Source organism: Cervus canadensis, chromosome 10 (assembly GCF_019320065.1).
Source record: "Cervus canadensis isolate Bull #8, Minnesota chromosome 10, ASM1932006v1, whole genome shotgun sequence".
Taxonomy (NCBI): Eukaryota; Metazoa; Chordata; class Mammalia; order Artiodactyla; family Cervidae; genus Cervus; species Cervus canadensis.
Window position 1 is genome coordinate 50,956,256 of NC_057395.1, and position 24,429 is coordinate 50,980,684.

Genomic DNA, 24,429 nt, shown 5'->3' on the forward strand with positions numbered 1-24,429 from the left:
TCTGGCTCTGAGCAGGGATGGCAGATTGACTGCAGAGGTGTTGAAGAGAGGAAGAGGATCAGGAGAATATGTCAGGGCTGTGGGCTGGAGGCCTGGGGCACGTAGAGCTTCTCTCAGTCTGTCGTGGGCAGTAGTCACGTAGTTCTCTCCTTCTCTGTCCAAGAGTCAAGATAGTCCTGAGAATCTGCACAGAGGCAGGGCCATGACTGGAGTCAGACACTAGCCCCACATTTGCTGATGGCATGAAACCCTAGGGCTTGTAGGGACATCACATATCTCACTGGGGCTATGAGGGCCCAGCACAGGTGCCTTGCAGTGGCAGGTGTTTAGAGAGCTTGCCACACAGTGGTCGCAAAGCAGACTGACTTTTGTTTTATTTTGTTTTGGGTCTACAGCTCCAAGATGGCTTTTCATATACATGCTGTGAATAATCAGGGAAGGTAAGTATGTGTTTATGGTGTGTCCTCATTTGGGGCAAGGTTTAAGAGCAAAATAAGAGAGGCTGCCATGTAACTGCTACCATGGATGATCTTTTCACTCTTCCACACCTGGCAGTGGCATCACTCCAGGGCTGGGCTCAAAGCTGGGTGTGCTCAGCTGAGACCACTCTCTCCTGACTGCTTCCCACGGAAAGACTAGAGTAGGGTCGGGGGTGGATCTGATTCCATCTGAGTGGAATTTTGCATACATGCAACCCAGTGTTTTGATAAAGCTCAAAAGAGATCTAAGTGTGTGAGTTGCTTGCAAGTTGAAAAATAGAGAACATTATAAATCTAATACCTGTCTTTCCTATCAATTTCCTTTTCTAGAATCGTGCCTCTGGACAGTGAAGATAGCTTATACTTTGTGAAGACGGTAAGCAGAGCTGTTAAAGGTGAATTGGCAGGGAATGGCCTCTGAAGGACATCTACAAGGGGTGAGGTAGGAGTAGGTGGGAGTCTTAGGTAGCCCGCTGGAGAAAGCTAGTTGTCTTCAGTACTCTTGCAGCTGCGGCAGTGGTGAGCCTGTGCTTTCTGAGGCTGCCAGGCAGCTGTACCAGGCTCACCACATCCACATGTCTGTGTCGAGGCACCCTAGGTGTCATCTTAGCTGGATGGGTGGGGGAGGGGGCACTGGGGGATGGTAAATATCTCTTCCTGAGGTTCGGAAGGCTTCTTTCAAGTGGCTGAGATTTCTCTGACCTCACGTGGAAATGGGAGCTGAGGACAAGCCTACCTCAACACAGACCAGATTTTCACTGGCTTCTCTGTGTTCCAAGGCCTGTGTTGATGCCCTTATTTAAGAGGAGCTTGTGGAAATAAAAACAAACGTTTTAAAAAAAACTCACAGGTGAAATGGGGTGGTCAGAGCAGAGCTTTCTGACCTCTCTACTGATGGGCCAGGGGAATGGGTTTAGAGATGCAGAAATATTGGTCCCTGGGGTGGTCTTCAGCAGCCAGAGTTTCTAGACTAGCTGCTCCCAGTCACATCCGAATCCTCTGCATCCTGCCCCAGTGCATCCTAATACAAAGAAAATTGGCAAGCAGTGCATAAGAGGATGGTGGACATCCAGCCAAGATTCTGGTTGTAGTATATGTGGGTACAAGTTATACCTTATGTCCATTCTATGGCTCCTGCCTGAACTTTAATTTCAGTGAGATTTTGATCATGGGGAACTGGGTGCACAGGTGTGGATGACTTGGAGAAAATGCATGCCCATTGCCATCATCAGTGGACAAGCAGTAGTGTTGTCTCATCTACAGAGAGTAGTACAACACGAGTAATTTTTGAAGGTTGTGAGTAGTTTCTGTTTTTGTAATGTACCTGCTCCCTGTCTGTGCCAGCATTTTGTGTTGTTGTTCTTTTAGAACTAATTGAGACTTTTTTGTAACATTACTAAGACTAGAAAATGAATACTTTCTGATGCTTAGTTTGTCTCCTTGCTAGACTTTAGATTCCCTTACTTCTCTTCTTAGATTCTTAGGCAGTGTTCTGGAAGGTGTTTTTCACTGGAGTAGGTGATTAGGAGTCCAGTACTGTGTTAAGTACACATTCAGCAGCAGCTAATGAAATAGGAAAGAAAAAATAGGATGTTGGTGCTTTCTGTCCAAATCCTGTCCTCCCTTCCAGGCAGAGATGAAGTTCTGCCTTTTCATTTAAGCCTGCCCTACTCATTTCTCCCTATAAGTACTGTATTCTTAGAGTACTCGAAGGTTGTACTACATAAATTAGGGAGTAATTCTATAGTGTGTCACATGTTGACTTATTTGTAGGAAAGCTCTTACCTCTCTAACTTTACATTGTAGGTTTCCTGAGAATAGGAACCATGTTTCATATTTTTTCTGTCCCCTTGCCACATATGGGAAGTACGTAACAAATGCCTAAAAAATACTACATATACTCTTTTTAATGTCCTCTCTCCCCTTCCTGAACACCAGAGGCCAAATAAGAAAGTGGGGATTAGGAGCTGTAGGATTTGTCTTTCTAATTGATCTGGGAACCGAATTGATCATTGTCACGTAAGAGGAACCATGTAGCCCAGGATGGTTCTGTGTCTTCAGATACTCAAAGTTCTTTGAAACAAATTTAAATAAATCTTGGCTCAGATGGTAAAATGTCTGCCTGCAATGCAGGAGACCCAGGTTCCATCCCTGAGTCGGGAAGATCCTCTGTAGAAGAAAATGGCAACCCACTCCAGTACTCTTGCCTGGACAATTCCATGGATGGAGGAGCTTGGTAGGCTACAGTCCATGGGGTCACAAAGAGTCAGACACAACTGAATGACTTCACTTCGCTTCTAGTTGTTATGCCTAATAAGAAAGTTAACAAAAATAAAAGCCTATCTGTCAGTTTTTTATGCATTTCTTCATCATGACAACATGGATGAATAAGGACTTTATGGTTTGTTTTTTTTCCTTTCAACTCTTCGGCCACCTTTTTTTTTTTGGAGATTCTGTCAGTCCCTTCCATAGGCCAGGGTCTTTTGTCTCTGCCCTAAGGGTAGAGCAGGGTCCTACGCAAGGACATCAAGGTATGAAATGAACTCTAGTTTCAGGAGCTCTACACCTGGTCATTCAGCAGTGTCAGGCCAGGAGGGGCAGGAACTTGGGAGGGCTTATCATGCAACTTATTTTGTATCCCTCACCAGATCTTCACAGTCATCTCAGACTCCAGGTCATCTCAGACTTCAACTCGGGCCTATACCATTTTCTGCATGTCCTCTGCTAGATTGTCCTCAGAATTATTGTATTTTCACTAGTTTTTAACTAAATTAGAACCTTCTTACCAGCCATTCAGGAGCTTTCTCTGAGTTGCTCCAGTTTTTTTTTTCCCTGACCTATGTAAGACTCTTATTTTTATTTGTGTTGGCCATAAAATCTTGAACAGCTTTCTTTTAATTTTTTGGTCCTGAAAGGAGTGTTTGCATGTTTTGACATGTAGACAAAAATATCTGTGAAAACATGTATCTTACTTTCCAGATTTGTTCAGAACTTGAGCCCAAACCAAAGAAGGAATTCATGAGCATGTGGACATAGTAGAATGTGACAGTGGTCACAGTTAAGAAAGGCTGTTACATTGCTTTTCAGGAAGAAGAAGCAATTTGAGGGAATTTATTGAAACATAAAGATCTTCTTCTAGCTCAAGTGTGCCTCTGACCTAGGAGCAATTGCAAGGAAGCCTAGGTGATCCTGAAGTCATCTTCCAGTTTGAGATGCATTTCAAGATAACTTGAGTTTTCCTTAGAAATTCTCGAGTATTTTTTTGCCATGTGGCTTAGTATTTTGTCGTCTATTTCTTGTGGATCTTTCCCTGAATGTTTAGGACTGACAACTGGTCTAACTCTGGTTTCTCACTTGATACAGGCTTGTATGGCCATCTATGACATTCCTGACTTGCTGGGAGGAAGGGGGTGCTTAGGATCTGTGGTGTTCTCAGAATCATTTTTGACATCTCAGATCTTGGTTAAAGAAAAAGGTAAGTGTATGTCATCTTTGGAAAGCAAAACTTGAACTTGCTTTTATATATATGTGTGTGTGTGTGTGTGTGTGTGTGTGTGTGTGTGTGTGTGTGTATGCACATATATATATATTTGGCAAAATAAACCAGTCTAAATCAAAAGAACAGGAATAAACTGGTGAAAATATTAGAATACTTATAATAAACAAAGGGTGTATTTCCTAATTTATGAAGAGCTTTTACAAATGGATATGAAAAAAGGCTACTCAGTAGTAAATGGGCAAAAAATATGAGCAGGCAGTTCACCAGAGTGTAAAATAAAACAAATTTTAAAGTAATATATATATATTTTAATGTTTATACACACACACATGTACATAAGTGACCCCTGAACACAGGTTTAAACTACACAGATTTTTTTCAATTTTTTTCAAGTATATACTACAGAACTACATATTCCATGGTTGGTTGAATTCATGGATGTGGAACCGTGGATATGGAGGGCTGACTTTAATTTTCAACTGTGTAGAAGGTCAGCATCACTAGCCCCCACATTGTTCAAGGGTCCACTGTGTGTGTGTGTATGTGTATGTATGTATGTATGTATGTATGAATGAATGTGAATATGTACAGCCTTACTGACAGTCAGGAAAAACAATTTGAAACAATAGTTAGGTACAGTTTTTTAATCCATTATGGTAGCAAAAAATTCTAGAGAATGATAATATCCAGTGCTTGATGACCTTGATAATTTTTGTTTGGTTTTTTAATATAAACACCTGTATACTACCTTGACAAAAATTAAAAGCATAGATTGAAAAGGACTCTGTATTTAAATATGTATTTCTGTTTGTCTTAGAAAGAATAATCACATGAGGAAAGCTTTCTCCATCCCCTCATTAGGCTCTTGTCCCCAGATGAGGAATTCATTTTCTGAAGGCATCAGACTTTGTATCCTAATAAGAGGAGCTCTCACTCTTGAGGAGGGGAGGCAGTCAGGGGCCTGCAAGGTGGGCTCTGGTGGTGGGCAGTAACCGACTTGTCTGTGGTCTTCCTACAGATGGCACTGTTATCACAGAAACCAGCTTTATAATCCTGACAGCTGCCATACCCAGATTCTGCTCCTGGCTGGTTAGTGTCATTCATCGGGTGAAAATGGAGATAAACGTGGAGAAACTGGGGAGAACGTTTAAGGAAGAGTCTCTGGTGGGATGTCAGATCCTGACCTAACCAGTGTTCAGGAATAGTTTTTATCTCTGGTCTTTTTCTTTATGCAAACGAATCTAATTTCATTAACTTGTAATCTGGGGAAAGTTCCAAAAGAAAGTAACTAAATTATCTGGGTCCCTGTTAAATTGTCAAGGGAAGAAATTAATATCCTTATTATACAGATGAGGAGCCTGAGCTTTAGAAATTTTCCAACCTGTCCAGGGTCACACTGGAAGTGAGAAGTAGATCATGTGCTCGCTTTTCTGTCAAGAATGGTTGCTGCTGAGTTTTTTACAACCATGTCTCTACATGTGGAAAGGTCCCATCTTCATCTGTGGGACTTGGTCTGAATCTCTGGTGCCTTGGGACACAAAGTACTAGTAATGGTCTAAATACCTATTTCAGAATTTGTTTATATTCTGTTTCTACAATTCTGACCTGAATAAAGACAAGCAAAAGTCATCCTCTAATGTGAACATGTTTAAATGAGAACACACTCAAAATATTTTATTATGTTCTCTTTCCTTCATCCCTAAAATTAGTTTTCTCCAAAATGAAATGTAAGTGGAGGTTAACATACTCTTTTCACACATCGTAGGCTCATTTAGCTGGACTTCAGGTCCCTGTGAGAGAGCCTACCATGGCCTGGTGCTCTGCGCTTGGTATCCAGCAACCAGGTCTGCCAGTCATCAGGGCCTGAGAACCCTGGATTTGACAGAGAGACTGCTCTCTTAGAAAAATGTGAACACGGGGAGACCTAGCAGAGTTTTTGCCCTTGAAGCAGTGAATTGAAAATCTGTACTCCTTTTGGACACAGGTAGAAGATATTGAAGTAAAATTGTCTGAGAAAACCCAGCAGTCAGTTCTGGTAAGCAGCCTTCTTATTCTTAATGTTATTAAGATGAAATGGAAACAATTTATAAAAACAATTTAACATATTTCATCTTATGATAATATCCAGTGCTGCTAATCTAAGGGTTCTGTACCTCCTTGTCTTAATTCCTGTTTGTATTCTTCCCCTTCAGAGCAGAGCTCTAGAAATAACCATGTATGGAGTACACAAGAGGGATTCTTTGTGCCATTTAAACCTTTTGGTGTTTTTTCAAAATCTCTCAGTACTTTTAGAAGCAGTTCTCAAATTGAGACATGTAAAACTGAAGGTCAAGGCTTTAGGCCAAGGAAAAGCCACCTCTGTTATCAGAGGATATAAATTTACTGTAACATGGACAAGCATTGCAGACAGCATGGTGCCTAGCCTGAGAGGAACTTAACATTCTTTTTCTCAGCATAAGTCACAAGTGCCAATAATATGGCAAAGAGCTAAGAAGTGCCAAAAACCGGAAGAGAAATTGAGTATATCTGAGGCTGACTTAGCAGCTTTTGTAGACATACAAACCTAGACAGAACTTTTGATTCTGTGAATGTTTATGCTATAAATCACCTGCTCTTTGTGTTTGTTTTTTCAAGGGAGATGAGTGTTTCCTGGGTACTTTTCTAACTAGAGGAGAAGGAGCATATCTTTATTCTAGTAATTCACAGTCTTGGCCTGAAGAAGGTGAGCAGCTCTGACTTTTCTGTTTCTGACTCTGTCTGGGTCCCTCTTTCACAGGTTTTGACATGAATGTTGTAATTAATGATACATATGATATTTGAAAAAACTTTTGAGTGTAGAAGTGTTTTCCCACAGCTTTTCTCTTTTGATCTGTCCATTTTCCAGATGAGGAAACTTGTGCTAGAAAGGACTGCCGCCACAACTGCACTGGTCCTCTTGTTGCTGCCTGAGGATTGCTTTCAGGATGGGCTAGAGCAGCAGCATGTCCAGAAATAGGTTCTATTGGGCTAAAACAAAATCTGTATTAGTTTTTTACTGCTGTGTAACAAATCACCACAAATTTCATAGCTTAAAACAACATGGATTTGTTATCTCACAGTTCTGTGGGTCAGAAGTCCAGGCAAATTTTGCTAGATTTATGTGTAGGGTTTCATAATACTGAAGTCAAGGCATCAGCCAGGCTTATCTCTGGAGTCTCTGAGAAAGAACCTGCTTCTAGGCTCATCCAGATTGTTTGCAGAGTCCATTTCCTTCAGACTGGAGAACTAAGGGTCCTTTTTTTATTGCTGGCTATCAGCTGGAAGCAGTCTTAGCTCCTCTTTCCAGAGGTCCTTGCCCTGTGACCCTCTCCATCTCAGCAGCAAAGAACTTTCACGTGTTGAATCTCTCTCACACTGCTAATCTCTCTGAACTCCTCTTCTACCACCCACAGAAAACTCTGCTTATAAAGGGCTCTTGTGATTGGAGGAGACCCAATCATATAATCTCCCTTTTGCCATATAATGTTACACGAACACTGGAGTAACCTAAGAGGATGAAGGTCATGGGGGCTGTTTTAAATTTCTGCATACCATAGTATGCCCTCTGACCCCCACAGTTCTCACATGGAAGATATAATCACCCCCATCCAAGAGCCTCTTTCCATTTTGATAACAATTCAAAGTCTTAACTCTCCCCAGCTGAAAAATCCAAAATCTCATCATCAGGATTATCTAAATCAGCTGTAGGTTAGGCTCTGGCTTGTAATTCATAAAGTACAGCTCTTGAACACATTTCCTCTCCATCTATGGACCTGTGAAATTAGAGGCTCTTTTATCTGCCCTAGCCCTCCCAATGTACAAGGTAGTGGCATAGGTTATAGACATTTATATTAAAAAGGAGCCCCAGCCCAAGACAACTTTGAAATTAAGCTAGGCAAACTCCAGCTCCTGGATTAGGTTTCAAGGCCTGGGAATAGTCTTCCAAGACCCTTAGCTGTGCCCTCTGAGTTCTTTGTTCTACTTGTTAAGCTCTTGGTTCTGCCTCCTGGGTTCATGACTCTACCCTCTTGGTTTGTGACTATACCTGTGTCATCCTTCCTCTTCATGAAGGTGGCACTTTGTAGCTTATTAGTTTTTCAGCCTGCTTCTTGCCTCTAGAATTTTGGGGGTCCAGCAGTCTCCTTTCATTTTCTATTCTCTCTATCCCCTTCAGTCCAAACTGGCAGTATTTCTGCTGATTTAAAGTTCTCAAGAACTCTGTGGGTCTTGCATTGATTTCCTGGGATTCATTCCATACTCCTTTTGGTCTCCTCAAAATAACATATTCTTATGAGTCCTATTCTTTCCATGTTAGATAAGCCTTTTTTGTTCCACAAATTCCTCATCCTTTACTAAGCAGATTCTCTCTCTGGATAATTTGTTCTTCTTGAAAATATTCTCTCCAGTGGCAAGTTGCTCTCCATGTTCTCAGATCACTGGTTAAACTTCTGCTTCTTCATTGTCATAGAAGACAAAACACAAGAAGTTCTGGTTTTCGATCCACAAAATGCCACGTAGTGTTCATTATCATGACTGTGCTGTGGCCCCTGCATTTCTGCCTCTCCAGATCCTGGTGCAGAAGACCAGGAAGTTAGGAACATTTGCTGAAAACAAGAGTGTGTGTGACAGTACTCCCAGCCTTGAGGCTGAATTGCATAATGTTTTAAAATCAGCTAGTAGACACAACACAGAGACAGTTATACTCTGTCATAGTTGAGCCAGTTATAATATTTAGCGAGGATATTTGCCAAAATTAGTTTGCACCTTCTTAGCAAAGGGCCTTGTTAAAAAAATAATCTTACACTGTATTGAGTTATCCAGCAAGATTCAGTCTATCCTGAGGTCTCTGTTGTTGTTCAGTCACTAAATCATGTCTGACTCTTTGCCACCCCATGGCTACAGCACGCCAGGCTCCCCTGTCCTCCACTGTCTCCTGGAGTTTGCTCAAATTTATGTCCACTGAGTCAGTGATACTATCTCTTCCTCTGCCACCCTCTTCTTTTACCTTCAGTCTTTCCTAGCATCAGGGTCTTTTCCAATGAGTCGGCTTTTTGCATCAAGTAGACAAAAGTATTGGAGGTTCAACTTCAGCATCAGTCTTTCCAGTGAACATTCAGGGTGAATTTTCTTTAGGATTGACTGGTTTGATCTCCTTGTAGTCCAAGGGACTCTCAAGAGTCTTCCCCAGCACCACTATTCAAGAGCATCAATTTTTTGGTACTCAGCCTTCTTTATTGGAGAAGGGAATGGCAGTCCATTCCAGTATTCTTGCCTGGAGAATCCCATGGACAGAGGAGCCTGGCAGGCTACAGTCCATGGGGTCACAAAGAGTCAGACACGACTGAGTGACTAAGCAGCAGCAGCAGCCTTCTTTAGGTCCAGCTCTCACCTCCATACATGACTAATGGAAAAACCATAGCTTTAACTACACAGGACTTTTGTTGTCTTAGAACTGATTTCCAGTTGATTCTGAAGAATGAACATGCCAGCAGCCCAGACCAGTGCCTTTTCTCAGGCTTTGAACCCTTGGGACTGAAGAAAATTAAATCAGGTGGAAGTCACATGCTCACTTACAAGTAATTTAAAAATGGCAGAGTAGAAGGACATGTGCTCATCTTCTGTGAGAGCTCCAAAATTGCAACTCACTGCTGAACTACCGTCGACAGGAGGATGTTGGATACCACCAAAAAAAGATAACACATGTCAAAGGGCAAAGGAGAAGATACAACAAGATGATAGGAGGGGCGAAGTGGCATTTAGAATCAAACCCAATACCTGCCAGAGACACTTGGAGGGCTCAAACAAAACTTTGTGTGCACCAGGACCCAGAGGCCCCACAGAGACTGAACCAGACCTGCCTTTCAGTGTTTGAGTGTCTCCTGCCGCGGCATGGGTCAGCAGTGGCCTCCCTGCCACAGGGACAGCGACTCTGGCTATAGCAGAGCTGGGACATGTGGTATGTGGCCTACGCCCTCTTAGAGGAGGTTACCATTAGCCCCACCATAGAGCCACTGAGCAGACGACCCACAAACTGCAGTACTATTATACCAAAGAAATTCTCACAGTGTTAAAAAAGTTCTAGGACCCACAACAGATATCCAAACCTGGGGATCTGACAAAGGAACTGAGAACCTCCAGGGAATTTGACTTTGGAGGCCAGTGGGATTTAATTACAGAACTTCCACAGGACTGGGGAAACAGACTCGTGGAGGGCACACCCAAAACCGTGTGTGCACCAGGACCCAGGAGAAAAGAGCAGTGTCCCCACAAGAGACTGAGCCAGACTTGCCTGTGAGTGTCCAGGAGTCTCTGGTGGAGGTGTGGGTTAACAGTGGCCTGCTGGAGGTCAGGGGCACTGAATACAACAGTGCCCGCAAAAGTCTTTCTGAAGGAGGTCGCCATTATTGCCATTACCCCTACCATAGTTTGGCCTCAACCAAACAAGGAGGGAACACAGCCCCACCAATCAATAGAAAATTGGATTAATGGTTTGCTGAGCATGGCCCCACCCATCAGAACAAGACACAGATTCCCCCACAGTTAGTCTCTCCATTCAGGAGCTTTCCACTAGCCTCTTATCCTTATCCATTAGAGGGCAGACCAGAATGAAAACCACAGTCATACAAAACTAACCAAACTGATCACATGAATTACAGGCTTGTCTAACTCAATGATACTATGAGCCCTTGCCATGTAGGGCCACCCAAGATGGATGGGTCATGGTGGAGAGTTCTGACAAAACTCTCCAGTGGTCCACTGGAGAAGGGAATGGCAAACCACTTCAGTATTCTTGCCTTAAGAACCCCATGAACAGTATGAAAAGGCAAAAAGACAGGACACTGAAAAACGAGCTCCCCAGATCAGTAGGTGCCCAATATGCTACTGGAGAAGATTGGAGAAATAACTTAAGAAAGAATGAGGAGATGGAGCCAAAGTGAAAACAGTGCCCAGTTGTCGATGTGACTGGTGATGGCAGTCAAGTCCAATGCTGTAAAGAAGAATATTGCATAGGAACCTGGAATGTTAGGTCCACAAATCAAGGTAAATTGTGTGGATCACAAAAAACTTGTGGATCACAAAAAACCTGTGGAAAATGCTTCAAGAGATGAGAATACCAGGCCAACTTACCTGCCTCCTGAGAAGTCTGTTTGTAGGTGAGGAAGCAACTGTTAGAACCGGACGTGGAATAACAGACTGGTTCCAAATTGGGAAAGGAGTATGTCAAGCCTGTATATCGTCACCTTGCTTTTCTAACTTATATGCTGAGTATTATCATGCAAAATGCCAGGCTGGATGAAGCACGGCTGGAATCAAGATTGCCAGAAGAAATATTAATAACCTCAGATAGGCAGATGACACCATCCTTATGGTAGAAATCGAAGAGGAACTAAATAGCTTCTTGATGAAAGTGAAACAGGAGAGTAAAAAGGCTGACTTAAAACTCAACATGCAGAAAAACTAAGATCATGGCATCTAGTCCCATCACTTCATGGCAAATAGATGGGGAAACAATGGAAACTGAGAGATTTTATTTTCTTGGGCTCCAAAATCACTGCAGATGATGAATGCAGCTGTGAAATTAAAAGATGCTTGCTCCTTGGAAGAGAAGCTATGACCAACCTAGACAATATATTAAAAAGCAGAAACATCACTTTACCAATCGAGGTCCGTATAATCAAAGGTATGGTTTTTCCAGCAGTTATGTGCATATGTGATATTTGGACTGTAAAGAAGGCTGAGTGCCAAAGAATTGATGATTTTTAACTGTAGTGTTGGAGAAGATGCTGAGTCCCTTGGACAGCAAACAGATCAAATTAGTCAATCCTAAAGAAAATCAAGGCTTAATAGTCATTGGAAGAACTGATGTGGAAGTTGAAGCTCCAATTCTTTTTTTTTTGAAGCTCCAATTCTTTGGCCACTTGATATGAAGAGCTGACTCATTGGAAAAGACCTTGATGCTGGGAAAGATTGAGGGCAGGAGGAGAAGGGGGTGACAGAGGATAAGATATTTGGATGGCGTCACCGACTCAATGGACATGAATTTGAGCAAACTCCTGGAAATAGTGCAGAACAGGGAAGCCTGGCATGCTGTAGTACATGGGGGAGCAAAGAGTCAAATACGACTTAGTGACTGAACAATAGCAACAGCTGGGTTTTTCATAGCTTTCCTTCCAAGGAACAAGCGTCTACACAAGAATAAAGCACACAAACCAGGAGTTTCTCGAACCTTGTTAGTCACATACCTGAGAGCTTAGATTTCACACTTCCTTAGTTTCTGAGGAAAATATAGTTTGAATTAGGAGATGGTTTTCTGAGGCCAGAAGTTTCAGTAGGAGCAGAGAATTTAAGTAGAAGTACCCTCTGTATGGCAGAAAGTGAAGAGGAACTAAAAAAAAGCCTCTTAATGAAAGTGAAAGAGGAGACTGAAAATGTTGGCTTAAAGCTCAACATTCAGAAAACTAGGATCATGGCATCTGGTCCCATCACTTCATGGGAAATAGATGGGGAAACAGTGGAAGCAGTGTCAGACTTTATTTTTTTGGTCTCCAGAATCACTGCAGATAGTGATTGCAGCCATGAAATTAAAAGACGCTTACTCCTTGGAAGGAAAGTTATGACCAACCTAGATGGCATATTAAAAAACAGAGACATTACTTTGCCAACAAAGGTCCGTCTAGTCAAGGCTATGGTTTTTCCAGTGCTCGTGTATGGATGTGAGAGTTGGACTGTGAAGAAAGCTGAGCGCCGAAAAATTGATGCTTTTGAACTGTGGTGTTGGAGAAGACTCTTGAGAGTCCCTTTGACTGCAAGGTGATCCAACCAGTCCATCCTAAAGGAGATCAGTCCTGAATATTCATTGGAAGGACTGATGCTGAAACTGAAACTCCAGTACTTTGGCCACCTGATGCGAAAAACTGACTCATTGGAAAAGACCCTGATGCAGGGAGGGATTAGGGACAGGAGGAGAAGAGGACGACAGAGTATGAGATGGCTGGATGGCATCACCGACTCGATGGACATCAGTTTGAGTGGACTCTGGGAGTTGGTGTTGGACAGGGAGGCCTGGCGTGCTGTGATTCATGGGGTCACAAAGAGTCGAACACGACTGAGTGACTGAACTGACCGACCCTCTGTCCGTGTGTTAAGCATTTTACCACTTTAGAGCTCAGGTCAGTTTTGTAGGACCTGAAGTTTATAACTCTTTGGGGCTCTCGTAAGGCAAGTAACACATATAAATAGGTTTCTTCTCTGGGCCTTGGAAGGGGGCTTAAGCAGGTGACGGGTCCTGAAGTTGAAATATCATTTGGATCTAGGTAAATCTGCCTGTTGCAGATTTACCTCTGAAGACATTTAAAAAGCTCACCATTATGCTTATTTTGATTGATCTTCATATCCTGAGCCCCATAGAAGGTGAAAAAGTAGTCTGAGGTTATAGTACAAGTTAGTGATAGCATCTGGAGGGTGGTCCAGGCCTTTTGATTTCCGATCTAGGGAAGGCCCAGTGAAAAAGAATAGCACTTCCTTTACCTTGAAATGTTTCCAGTTCTGTTTAAATTTTTTCTTCCCCAGTTAGTGACTTCTGCTATCACAAGGCTTTTTGTTATGCAGCTTTCTCTTCATTCATTTCCTTTATATGCCCTTCTCTTCTCCACCCTACTGACCTTGGTCAGGCTGGCTGCCAAATACCTAATCCTCAGGAGCCTGCTTTACTTATTTGTTTATTAAATGATGACCTTATCAAGGGTCATTTTTAAGAAAATAATTTTATTATTTTTGGCTGTGCTGGATATTCCTTACTGCACGGGCTTTTCTCTAGTTGTGGTGAGTGGGGGCTACTCTCTAGTTGCAGTGTGCAGGCTTCTCGTTATGGTGGCTTCTCTTGTGGAGCACAGGCTGTAGGGCACCTAGGCTTCAGTAATTGCAGCACGTGGGCTCAATAGTTGCAACTCATGGCCTCTAGAGCACAGGCTTAGTAGTCATAGCGCACTGGCTTAGTTGCCCTGCAGCATGTGGGATCTTCCCAGACCAGGGGTTTAACTTGTGTCTCCTGCATTGGCAGGCAGCTTCTTTACCACTGAGCTCATGGGAATCCCAGGAGCCTGCTTTAGAGTTTACCACATATACCTATATCCCTAAACAATGTCTTATTTTTTAATTAAATAGGAATTAGAATCATATTCTATCATGTTCTTCTGGGACTTGCCTTTTTTACTCAGTATTCTGATCCTCAGATTCATCCAGATTGTTTTGTGTAGTCATATAGTTGATTCATTTTCATGATTCCATAGGATTGCTTTGTGTGAAGATATGCTGTTTACCCTTTTGGCTTTTGAAGGACATTTGGGTTCTAGTTTTTTGCTGTAGCAGACAGTGCTGTTATAAGCATTCTTATATATGTCCCTTGGTGTAATTGGCACTAGGACAGTGCCTTGCAACACATCTTTCTTGCTGTATCTAAAGACATAATTGTCATCTATTTTATCTCAGTCCTCTGACTTCCCTGCTACATTTCTGGCTGGTTGTACCAACCAGCATTGAGATCTCTGGTATGTTGGTCCTCCCTTAATGTTTGCCACTGTGATTGCTTCAAGTTTTGATATCTCCTTGTGTGTAATTTTCTGTGCTTTGCCCCCAAATAAAGTCAGCCACTCTGACAAGCCTGCCCCACTCCCTCATAAGACTTTTGCACCATGGAGCTGGAAGAGAGGTAATGTGAATAGCCTCAAGCTAAAGTACTCCAATTTCCACTATTACCAAGTTTCAGTAGAATTCCTTAAATGCATCTTTTTTGTTGTATAACTTTGGTCTGTTACCAGAGTCCTTAACTTTTTGTTTTTGACAGTCAGTCCAGTTTTATGGCTGTTTCCTGGGGAGAGAATTTTCCGGACTCCTCACAGCCATTTCAGAAGTTCCAGCCCTCAGGACTTCTGAAAAGATATTTTCACTTGGTAAAGAACCATAGGTTGACCATTCCTTTCTGGGCTTTACTGATGTTGCTCTACTAAACTGTCTTCTTACATAATGCTTACATTATTTCTGAGCAGAAATCTACTGTCATTCTTATCTTTGTTCCTTTCTATACAAGGTATCTTTTAACTCCAGCTGCTTTGAAGATTTTCTTTCTTTTTATCATAGATATTAAGTGGTTTGATCTTTATGTGACTGCTGTGGTTTGTTGCTTATCCTTGGGATTTATTTAGCTTCTTGAATCAATGGATTTAGAGTTTTCCTCAGACTTGAAAACTTTTTGCTCATTATTTTTTCAATTTTTTCCCTTTCCTTCAAGGATTCCAATTACAATACAGTTGGCTGCCTAAAGTTGTCTCACCACTCCCTGATTCTCTGTACAATTACTTTTAGTCTTTTTTTCTCTTTGTGTTTTATTTTGCGTATTTTCTACATATTTTGATTTACTAGTCTTTTGTTCTGCATTGTTGTTATGAGTTTGTTAAATTATCATTTGTTAAATGGAACACAGGGTGCTGGTTGGTGAGCCAGGTCCAACAAAAGACCACTGAAGAAATTGAAATAGAGAAGCATATTATTCACAAATCTAGGAGGAAGTACATGGGATGTGCTGATGGGTCACACAGACAAGCAGGGGAGAGGGGACAAGGCAAGGTTCAGGCTAGACCTGAGGTATGTGCCTTTATTAAAGTCTGTGGGTGGAGTGCTTTGAGTTTCCCAGGCTAAGGCCAAACTGGCCCATTCAAACCAAAGAGAGTTTTGGTAAGCTCCCGGGGGGGATGGAGTCAATTGACTATATAAGGGGCACACAAGGGAAAGACACTAAGGATTCAGGGAAGACTTTTGGTGACAAGGGCTGCTGGGAAAGTCTTATTAGGAAGTCACATTTGCTTGTGACTCTGCAGGCTGTTGTGTAGGACATGTGCTTGCTTGAAGACCCTATAGTGTCAGTTTAAGGCCTGTGCAGCCCACTCGGCCATACTAAATGAAATCTGAGGCAACAGTACCACGGGATAGCTAACCTCTCAACAGTTGTCTCATGTCATTAGTCTCACTCAGTGTTTTTTTTTGTCCTTCTCAGGAAATGTATTTTTCATCTCTAGAAGTTCTGTTTAGATCCTTTTTGTATCTTTCACGTCTCAAGTTGGCATAGTTCTGTCTTTCCTCTAGCCTTGAACTTACGTGATACAATTATAATAATTGTTATATTTCTCTTCTAGGCTTATCATCTCAGCCTTTCTTTTAAAGCTTTGTCAGGTAGAAGGCAGAGCAGCATTTAGTTTAGAACTAATTTTACCCCAGTTCTGAGGCAGAATCGTTCTGAGAACTCTAGCTGTCATCTCTATAAAGTATGAGGTTTTCCACTGTGGCTGGTAGGAATGGGCAGAACAGTGCAAGGTATGAATTGATATTCATTATTTTACATGGGAATATCCATTTTTTCCTAGCATAATTTGTTGAAAAGACTCTCCTTTTACTTTAAATTGTCTTTGTACCTTTGTTGAATATCAGTTACTATATATCTACTATCTTCTTACAAGCCTCAGTGAATGGTTGACACTCAGGCAGCACTTTCATTATTCCCGTAGCAATTTACAGATTCAGAGTATTTTTTCCATCAGACAGAGATTATTTAGCAGTGAGGAGCAGAGATGCTAATACCATTGATGCATAAAGTCTGAGAATTCTGGTGACCAAGCCTTCACCTTCCTGTGTTGGGAAGGCCCAGACAGTGGCCATCTGTTTCATTGTGTACCCTCTCATGTATTCCCTTGGGCCCATATGAAGCTGTTGAAGGACACTTTAAAAGAAACTTCTCTATAGTACTGACCATGAATGAATTACACAGCATATACCTACAACATACATAATACCCATAGTTGCGTGTTACCTATGGTGTGGATGATTCTCAGGGACAGGATGTTGAAAGAAGCAAGTCACAGAATAAATGTGTATTAAGATTCCATCCATATGAAAGTAAAACAGACAAGACTAAGTCATATATAGTTTATAGATACATTGAAGTATGGTGAAACTGTATAGAATTTGGGTTGTTGGTTTCCTCTGGGTGGAAGAGTGTGTTTGAGGAAGAACACTCAGGAGGCTTCAAAGGCACTAGGAATACTTGATTTCTTAGGCTGAGTGGTGCAATCTAGGCATCAAGGGTTGTTGTTGTTTTGATTTTTTTCTTTAAACCATATGTGTGTACTTCACATACTGTCATACATACAGAATGAAGAGTATGCAGCCATTGCATCATATTTTCCCAGCAGTGATAATGTTCCCTATTTATACAAGCTAGACCATTGGAGGATTTTTATTTGTACAGCCTATTGTCCGAAGGAGAAAAAGCCAAATTTTTTTCATTAACACTTGGTGTCTTATTTTTCCCTGAGGGCTCATTCCTCTCCTGTTAGACTTCTGGGGATGTAGAAGTCAGTCAAAGACAGAGCCCTGATGTAGTCCCCTTGCTCCTTGGGTGCTGAGTGTGAACTTCCTCTTACCTTGAGTTTTCAGACTTACAGAATAGAGAAGGAATGACAGAACCCGTCAAGCAAGGCACCAATAACTGGATAAGAAGACAGGGAGATGGCCTTAGGATTTGGCTCCCCCAGTCACTGAGAAGCCCCTGCAAAGGCATGTCCCATCAGACCACAGTTTGACAGTCATGAGTCCAGAACAGATACCTAAAGTATTACTGCTTCAAGTGGATTGGGATCTGAGAGACCAGGGCACTGGCACTGGACCACCCAGTGATGGACTTCAGTTATCTCACATGTTACTATTCCCAGAGCAAAGCTAATCGGTAGCTGCGACATCAGACGGTCTCTGCACCGGTACTATAATCAGCTCTTGTGTACTGAGTCCTTGCCCTGGGTCAGGCCCCATAGTGAGTGCTTTTCCATACTGCCTTGTGAATTTCTCCCTTCCTCTTTTCCATTTTGTTTTGAGGCTTCAGAATCTAGAGGGAGAAGAAGTGCTGGAGATGACCTTCCTGAACCACCTGTTTTCCTATCTTCCCAGTGACTACATGGAATATGCCAACTTTCAGATCTGTGCTCTTTTCTGGAAGCTTTGGAGTGATTTTGAGGTTTGTCCAGGAGGTCTTTAAGTGGTACTTGTTCCTAAGAAGCTTCACATTAGAGATACATAGTAGACAGTGAGCCCAGGACATGGAAGAGCCAAGATACTAAGCAGTAGGTGGGGAACAGTTTCTACCTGATTACACCTGTTGATCCCTCTTTTCTCTGTAAACAGTAGGTAAAGCCATCTTGTGGCTGGAGTTTATGAAGTTGTGGTGTTAGGAGGAGAGTGCTGAGGGTTTTGGCCATGCCCTGGAGGAATTGGTGGACAGAGGTAGCAATGGCGGGACTGCCAGGCAGCACTTGAGGGCTTTTTGAGATTGAGGAAGCAGAGAAGGTACCTCATCGAGTTAGCAACAGATGGGCTGTGGAGAGAGCAATGGTGAAGGAAAAATGTAAGAGAACTAAAGTGCCAGCATGGTACAGTGTCCTGGCATCAGACAAACCTGTGTTCTGTTCTTGTCTCCACTAACAAGTAGTTCTATGACTTTTGGGAAGATCTCTCTAAACTTTGAGTTTCCCCATCAATCCTCTAAGAATACTATTACCTCCCAATAGTAGTTGCAAAGATGGAAAACTATAATGTGTATAACATGCTATGAGTAAAATCTATTCCCATGCCTGTCCCTGTGAATCAGCCCTGGGTGTAGGTGAGAGGAAAGTCAGAAATTTTTGAGCAGTAAGAGAAAATGAGGGAACCAAAGGCTTTGAAGGCTCAGTGACAACACAAAATGAGGTTTGGGGAGTGAGATAGTTAAAAGGATGATGCCATACTGTAGTCAGAGATTAGGTTCTGGAGCTGAAGATTTCAGTAGTTAAGACATTCTGGGTGCTGCTTTACTGCTGTGGAGCTGGGATTGAGGAGCCACAAGGCCAGATCTCTGAGAGGGGAAAGGAGTATTGGCTTCGGAAAAGAACACTGTGAGCACATTCAGAAGCTGTTTAAAGTGTTGTGGCATAATTAAGAGGGCAGTAGATGTGAGCAGTAAAGGAAAGGAGTGGCTTGAGTCTCTAAGGAAGTGAAAGTATTTTGCCAGAGGGGAAGGGAATGATTTGGGAACAGCAGTGACAAACCTTGGTTTGAGTGCAGAATGAGGCTGGGGCATGAGGAACCTCCACTCAGGAGAGCCATAGGGCAAGATTGTGTGTAGGTGAGGCTGGGTTTTACTTGTTAGTGGTGGGAACCTTATTGGACTTGAACCATTGAGTGCTTTACACTGGGCTGGCTGGTAAGAATGACATTCGTTCCCTCTGACTAGTCATCTAGTTTTTCAGTTGATATTCATATTTCAAAGCTTCCTCTTGTACCTAAAAACTGCCTCTACCTCTCGCATTCCTCCCCACACCTCATTAATACATACACACAACCACACATACTCACTAGGCCCCTCTGTGCCTCCTGAAACCCCACCTCCTCAGGAAACCTTCAAAACTTGGCCTTTGCTCTTCATATCATAGTAGCCTTCCAAAGCTTTGGGGCTAACTTTTTAGAACTACAGCTCAAGGAATCAATCCCTTTTCTTAGTCTCATGTCCTCTGCTTGGAAAAAAAGTGAAAGTGAAGTCACTCAGTTGTATCCAATTCTTTGCAACCCCATGGACTATAGCCTACCAGTCTTCTCCATCCATGGGGTTTTCCAGGCAAGAGTACTGGAGTGGGTTGCCTTTTCCTTCTCCAGGGGATTTTCCCAATCCAGAGATCAAACCCAGGTCTCCCGCATTGCAGGCAGATGCTTTACCCTCTGAGCCACCAACTCTGCCTTAGCAGTAAGATATTGGTGCTATTCCCTTAGCCTTGCCTTGAGCTCTAAGAAACACTATCTCTTCTCTGTGAAAGCATGAAAAGAAAGGCTATTACAGGAACAGGAAGGATCCAACTTGGACCAGTTCCAGAGAACAACTTCACCTAGTGGTCTTATGGGTGCCCTGGTTGTGTCATTTGGGTCTCCAGAGCAAGTCCAGGCCCAGCCTTAATCCTTGTCACCTTAGTAGTCCATCATTTCTGTGTTCTACTCAGTAGGACCTGTATTGAGCTGCTTTGTAACCTTGGCTGCCTAGGAAGCAAGCTGCTCTCCTTAAATCTTGAATTCTTGTCATAAGAAACCCACATTCAGTGTCTATGTCCCATCCATCTTGTTTTTGGGAATTACAGGACAGCAGCCTCCAGTGTCTGTAGAACACACTTATTGCCTAACTCACATGTTCCTATGCTGGCAAGGGGCCCTTCGGCACCCTTCATCAGTCCTAAACAGTTGAGGCCACAGTGCTCTTTCTTGGGCCTTAAGTGAGAGATGAGGTCTCATCAGAGCTGAGCCAGCTTCTGCCAAAATAGAAGAAAGGAGCATCTGTAAACTTAGTAATGGAGCAGACATAACAAAGTCTTTTTTCGTGTATTTTTCTGGAAGACACCCATATGTGAATGTGAATTTTGCTTCACTCCATCAGCTGGTAGCTTATTCACTTGTTGTTTCTCTGATTCTTACGCAAAGACTATATCGCATACCTCATTTCTCTCTGAGGCCCTCAGAGGGTATATGGCTTTCTCAGAGCAGAGGGCTCAGCATACAGATTGTTTTTATTTTTTTCATATATATATATTATTGAAGTATAGATGACTTACAATGTTTCAGGTGCACAGCAAGGTGATTCAGTTATACAGATACATATAGATTATTTTTTAAATTATTTTCCATCATAGGTTATTACAAGATATTGACTATGATTCCCTATGCTGTACAGTAAACCTTTGTTGCTTATTGCACATCTATTTTTTAATTAGAAATCTAGCATTCTATTCATACTAACTCAAACAAGTGGAATCAAAATGTCAAAATTTTTTTAGTTAGGCAAAACCTCATCAGTTTTCTAAAATATTATACATATTTATATATATGTATACAAAAGCTTTTCTACTACACTTGATAAAGGCTTGAGAAAGAATATTAAAAAAAAGATGGAGAAATTGGAGAAAATAATAATGAATGAAATGGAAGCACTGAATATGAAATAGAAAAAGTGAAACAAACTAGATAATAGTAAAAGATCATCATACAGTCCAGTTGTTTTTAAACATGACTGCTCATTAGAAACATATCTGGAGTTCTGGAGAAAAAAAACAATTCCTGAGCAATTTTATTTTTCAGAATATTTCAGGATAATTCTAATATGCATCTGGATTTTAAAAAGTGATTACAGGTTTTTCTGTTAGATCCTAGTTTTGGTGATACAGAGTTCTATTAATTTTCTGTTAATCCATCATGATATAATGGTATTGAGTAATAGTTAAATAATCACAACAGTAAAAAACATTTATCAGTTTTCACAATCAATAGCCAGACAAAAAATAAAAGATAATTATAATTGCAAGCCATAATGGGAACATGATTAACTTAACAATATAAAATAATTACATAGTATTTGGGAGGTCAAACAGAGTGATGTGGTAAGTGTAAGTGCATACATGTCCATTTTTTCATCCAGCCAGCCAGTCTATTATGTCTTTTGGTTGGTGCATTTAATCCAGTTACATTTAAGGTGATTATAGATATGTATGATCCTATTACCGTTTTCTTAATTGTTTTGGGTTTATTTTTTGTAGGTCTTTTCCTTCTCTTATGTTTCCTGCCTAGAGAAGTTCCTGTAGCATTTGTTGTAAAGCTGGTTTGGTGGTGCTGAATTCTCTTAATTTTTGCTTGTCTGGAAAGTTTTTGATTTCTCTTCGTCAAATCTGAAGGAGAGTCTTGCTGGGTAGAGTATTCTTGGTTGTATGTTCTTCCCTTTCATCACTTTAAAATATGTCATGCCATTCCCTTCTGGCTTGTAGAGTTTCTGTTGAGAAATCAGCTAATAGCCTGATGGGAGTTCCCTTGTATGTTATTTGCTATTCTTCCCTTGTTGCTTTTAATATATCATCTCTGTCTTTAGTTTCTGTCATTTTGATTACTGTGTATCTCAGTGTGTTCCTCCTTGGGTTTATCCTTCCTGGGACTCTCTATGCTTCCTGGACTTCGTTGACTGTTTCCTTTCTCATGTTTGGGAAGTTTTCAGCTATTATCTCTGCAGATACTTTCTCAGGTTCTTTCTCTCTCTCTTCTCCTTCTAGGACCACTATAATGCAAATGTTAGTGTGTTTAATGTTGTCCCAGAGGTCTCTTAGGCTGTCTTCATTTCTTTTCATTCTTTTTTCTGTATTCTGTCCTGTAGCAGTGATTTCCACCATTCTGTCCTCCAGGTCATTTATCCATTCTTCTGCCTCAGTTATTCTGCTATTGATTCCTTCTAGCTTATTATTCATCTCTGTTTGTTCTTTAGTTCTTCAAGGTCTTTGGTAAACATTTCTTGCATCTTCTCAATCTTTGTCTCCATTCTTTTCCCAAGACCCTGGATCATCTTCACTATCATTTTTCTGAATTCTTTTTCTGGAAGGTTGCCTATCTCCACTCATTTAGTTGTTTTTCTGGGATTTTATCTTGTCCCTTCATCTGGAACATAACTTTCTGCTTTTGCATCATGATTAACTTTCTGTAATATGTTTTTGTTTTAGCTGCTGTGAGACTGTGCTTCTTCTTGCTTCTTCTGTCTGCCCTCTGATGGATGAGGTTAAGAGTCTTGTGTAAGCTTCTGGATGGTAGGGACTGGTGATGAGAAAAACTATCTTGCTCTGGTGGGCAGGGCCTTGCCCAGTAAAGCTTTAATCCAATTATCTGCTGATGGGTGGGGTTGCACTCCCTCCCTGGTAGTTGTTTGGGCTGAGGCAACACAGCCCTGGGGTCTACAGCCTCTATGGTATAGTTAATGGTGAACCCCAAGGGAGTTTACACCAAGGGGGACCTTCCAGTGCCCCTGTCCCTGTGGCGAGCCCATGCTGACCCATGCTTCCACAAGAGGCCCTCCAACACTAGCAGGTAGTTTTGCTTCAGTCTCCTATGGGGTCACTGCTCCTCTCCTCTGGGTCTTGGTATGTGCAAAATTTTGTTTGTGCCCTCCACAACTGGGGTCTCTGTTTCCCCCAGTCCTGTGGAAGGCCTGTAATCAAATCCTTCTGGCCCTCAAGGCCAGATTCCCTGGGGGTTCCTGGTCCCTTTTTCAGATCCCTAGGCTGGGAAGTCTGACCTGAGGTTCAGAACCTTCACAATAGTGCAAGAACTTCTTTGGTATTATTTTTCCCCAGCCTGTGAGTCACCAACCTGGCAGGTATGGGATTTGATTTTATCATGATTGCACCCCTCATACCTTCTTGCTGGGCTTCTTTGTCTTCAGATGTGGGGTATCTTTTTTTGGTGGGTTCCAGCGTCCTCCTGTTAATGGCTATTCAACAGCTAGTTGCAATTTTGGTGCTCTCGGCAGAAGGAGATGAGCACACGTCCTACTCCACCATCTTTAACCAGCAGCTTAAGATTGTTCAACTTAAGCACTGCAGAAGATCTCCAGTTACCACTCTGGCTTGCCCTAGGACCTGCAGGAAGAACACTATGATACTGGCCACTAGAATCCAGCCCTCGGAGCTCTGACCAGCTCTCTTTTCCTTCCAGGCAAAATACATTTCTTCTCTAATGGCCTTCTGTTTTCTGATCGTCATCACGGAAATATCATCATTTCCAAGGACCACATGAATTCCATTTTGTTCTATGATGGGGTAGGTGTTTTACAATCCAAGTTTTGATGTTCAGAAAGATACTCACACTTCTGAGGGGAAAATCAAATAACTCCCTGTCTCTCCTCTATCACTGCAGTTCAGTGGGTTAGGAACCAGCACTGCCCTTGAGGCAGGCAAGCAGGCAGGGAAGTCATGGAGAGAGAAGCTCTTGTCAGCCTCATCAACCCTGCTGCTTTGTAAAGGAGTTAAGTAGAAAGGACTTCTTGGTCAAGAGGGCCAGCAGCTACCCATGCCCAATTAACTTATCCCAAAGAAGACCAGCTGAAGGTGGCCTCCAGTAACCCTTTACAGATGGCCTCCAACCCAGAGACACAAAGACTCACCCACTTAAGAACTGGAAAGAAACAGCTTCCTGTGACATTGTTGGGGTTTCACTAAGTCGTTAACATGAGAAAGAATTATAAGAAAGCCTGAAAGGAAGAGAAATAAACTAATTTTCTCCTTGAAGGCTTAGTTCTGCCCCCTCATACTCAGAGTTAACCTCCAGCTCTATGAAAGTTCCACTCCCAGAACCATCCTTTAATTCTAGTCTGCAACAACACTTCCCCCTTCCCTTGTGGAGATGTGGGTAGCTATGAGTTTTCCCCTGCCTGTACTGGCCAGGGCACAGCTCATCATAGTACGACACCAGAGCAGAGGGCAGGCTCTCCACCCTGCATAGTCTCAGCCTCAAAACCAGCTTGGTTGGGAGCCGGGAAAGAGATCAGGTGAAGTGGTTTGGTCAAAT

At 42.1% G+C, this 24,429-nt stretch overlaps 1 protein-coding gene across 2 annotated transcripts in view; it reads left to right on the top strand.

Annotated features, from left to right (window-relative positions):
- Positions 1–24,429, top strand: part of DNAAF9 (dynein axonemal assembly factor 9) — a 172,287-nt gene that overhangs the window by 96,875 nt on the left and 50,983 nt on the right. For both annotated transcript variants that reach the window (XM_043478392.1, XM_043478393.1), the window contains exons 15-21: positions 396–440; positions 810–855; positions 3,843–3,954; positions 4,997–5,067; positions 5,963–6,013; positions 6,613–6,700; positions 23,578–23,681. In XM_043478392.1, coding sequence (XP_043334327.1) covers positions 396–440; positions 810–855; positions 3,843–3,954; positions 4,997–5,067; positions 5,963–6,013; positions 6,613–6,700; positions 23,578–23,681 — 517 coding nt within the window. The remainder of the gene's footprint in view (positions 1–395; positions 441–809; positions 856–3,842; positions 3,955–4,996; positions 5,068–5,962; positions 6,014–6,612; positions 6,701–23,577; positions 23,682–24,429) is intronic.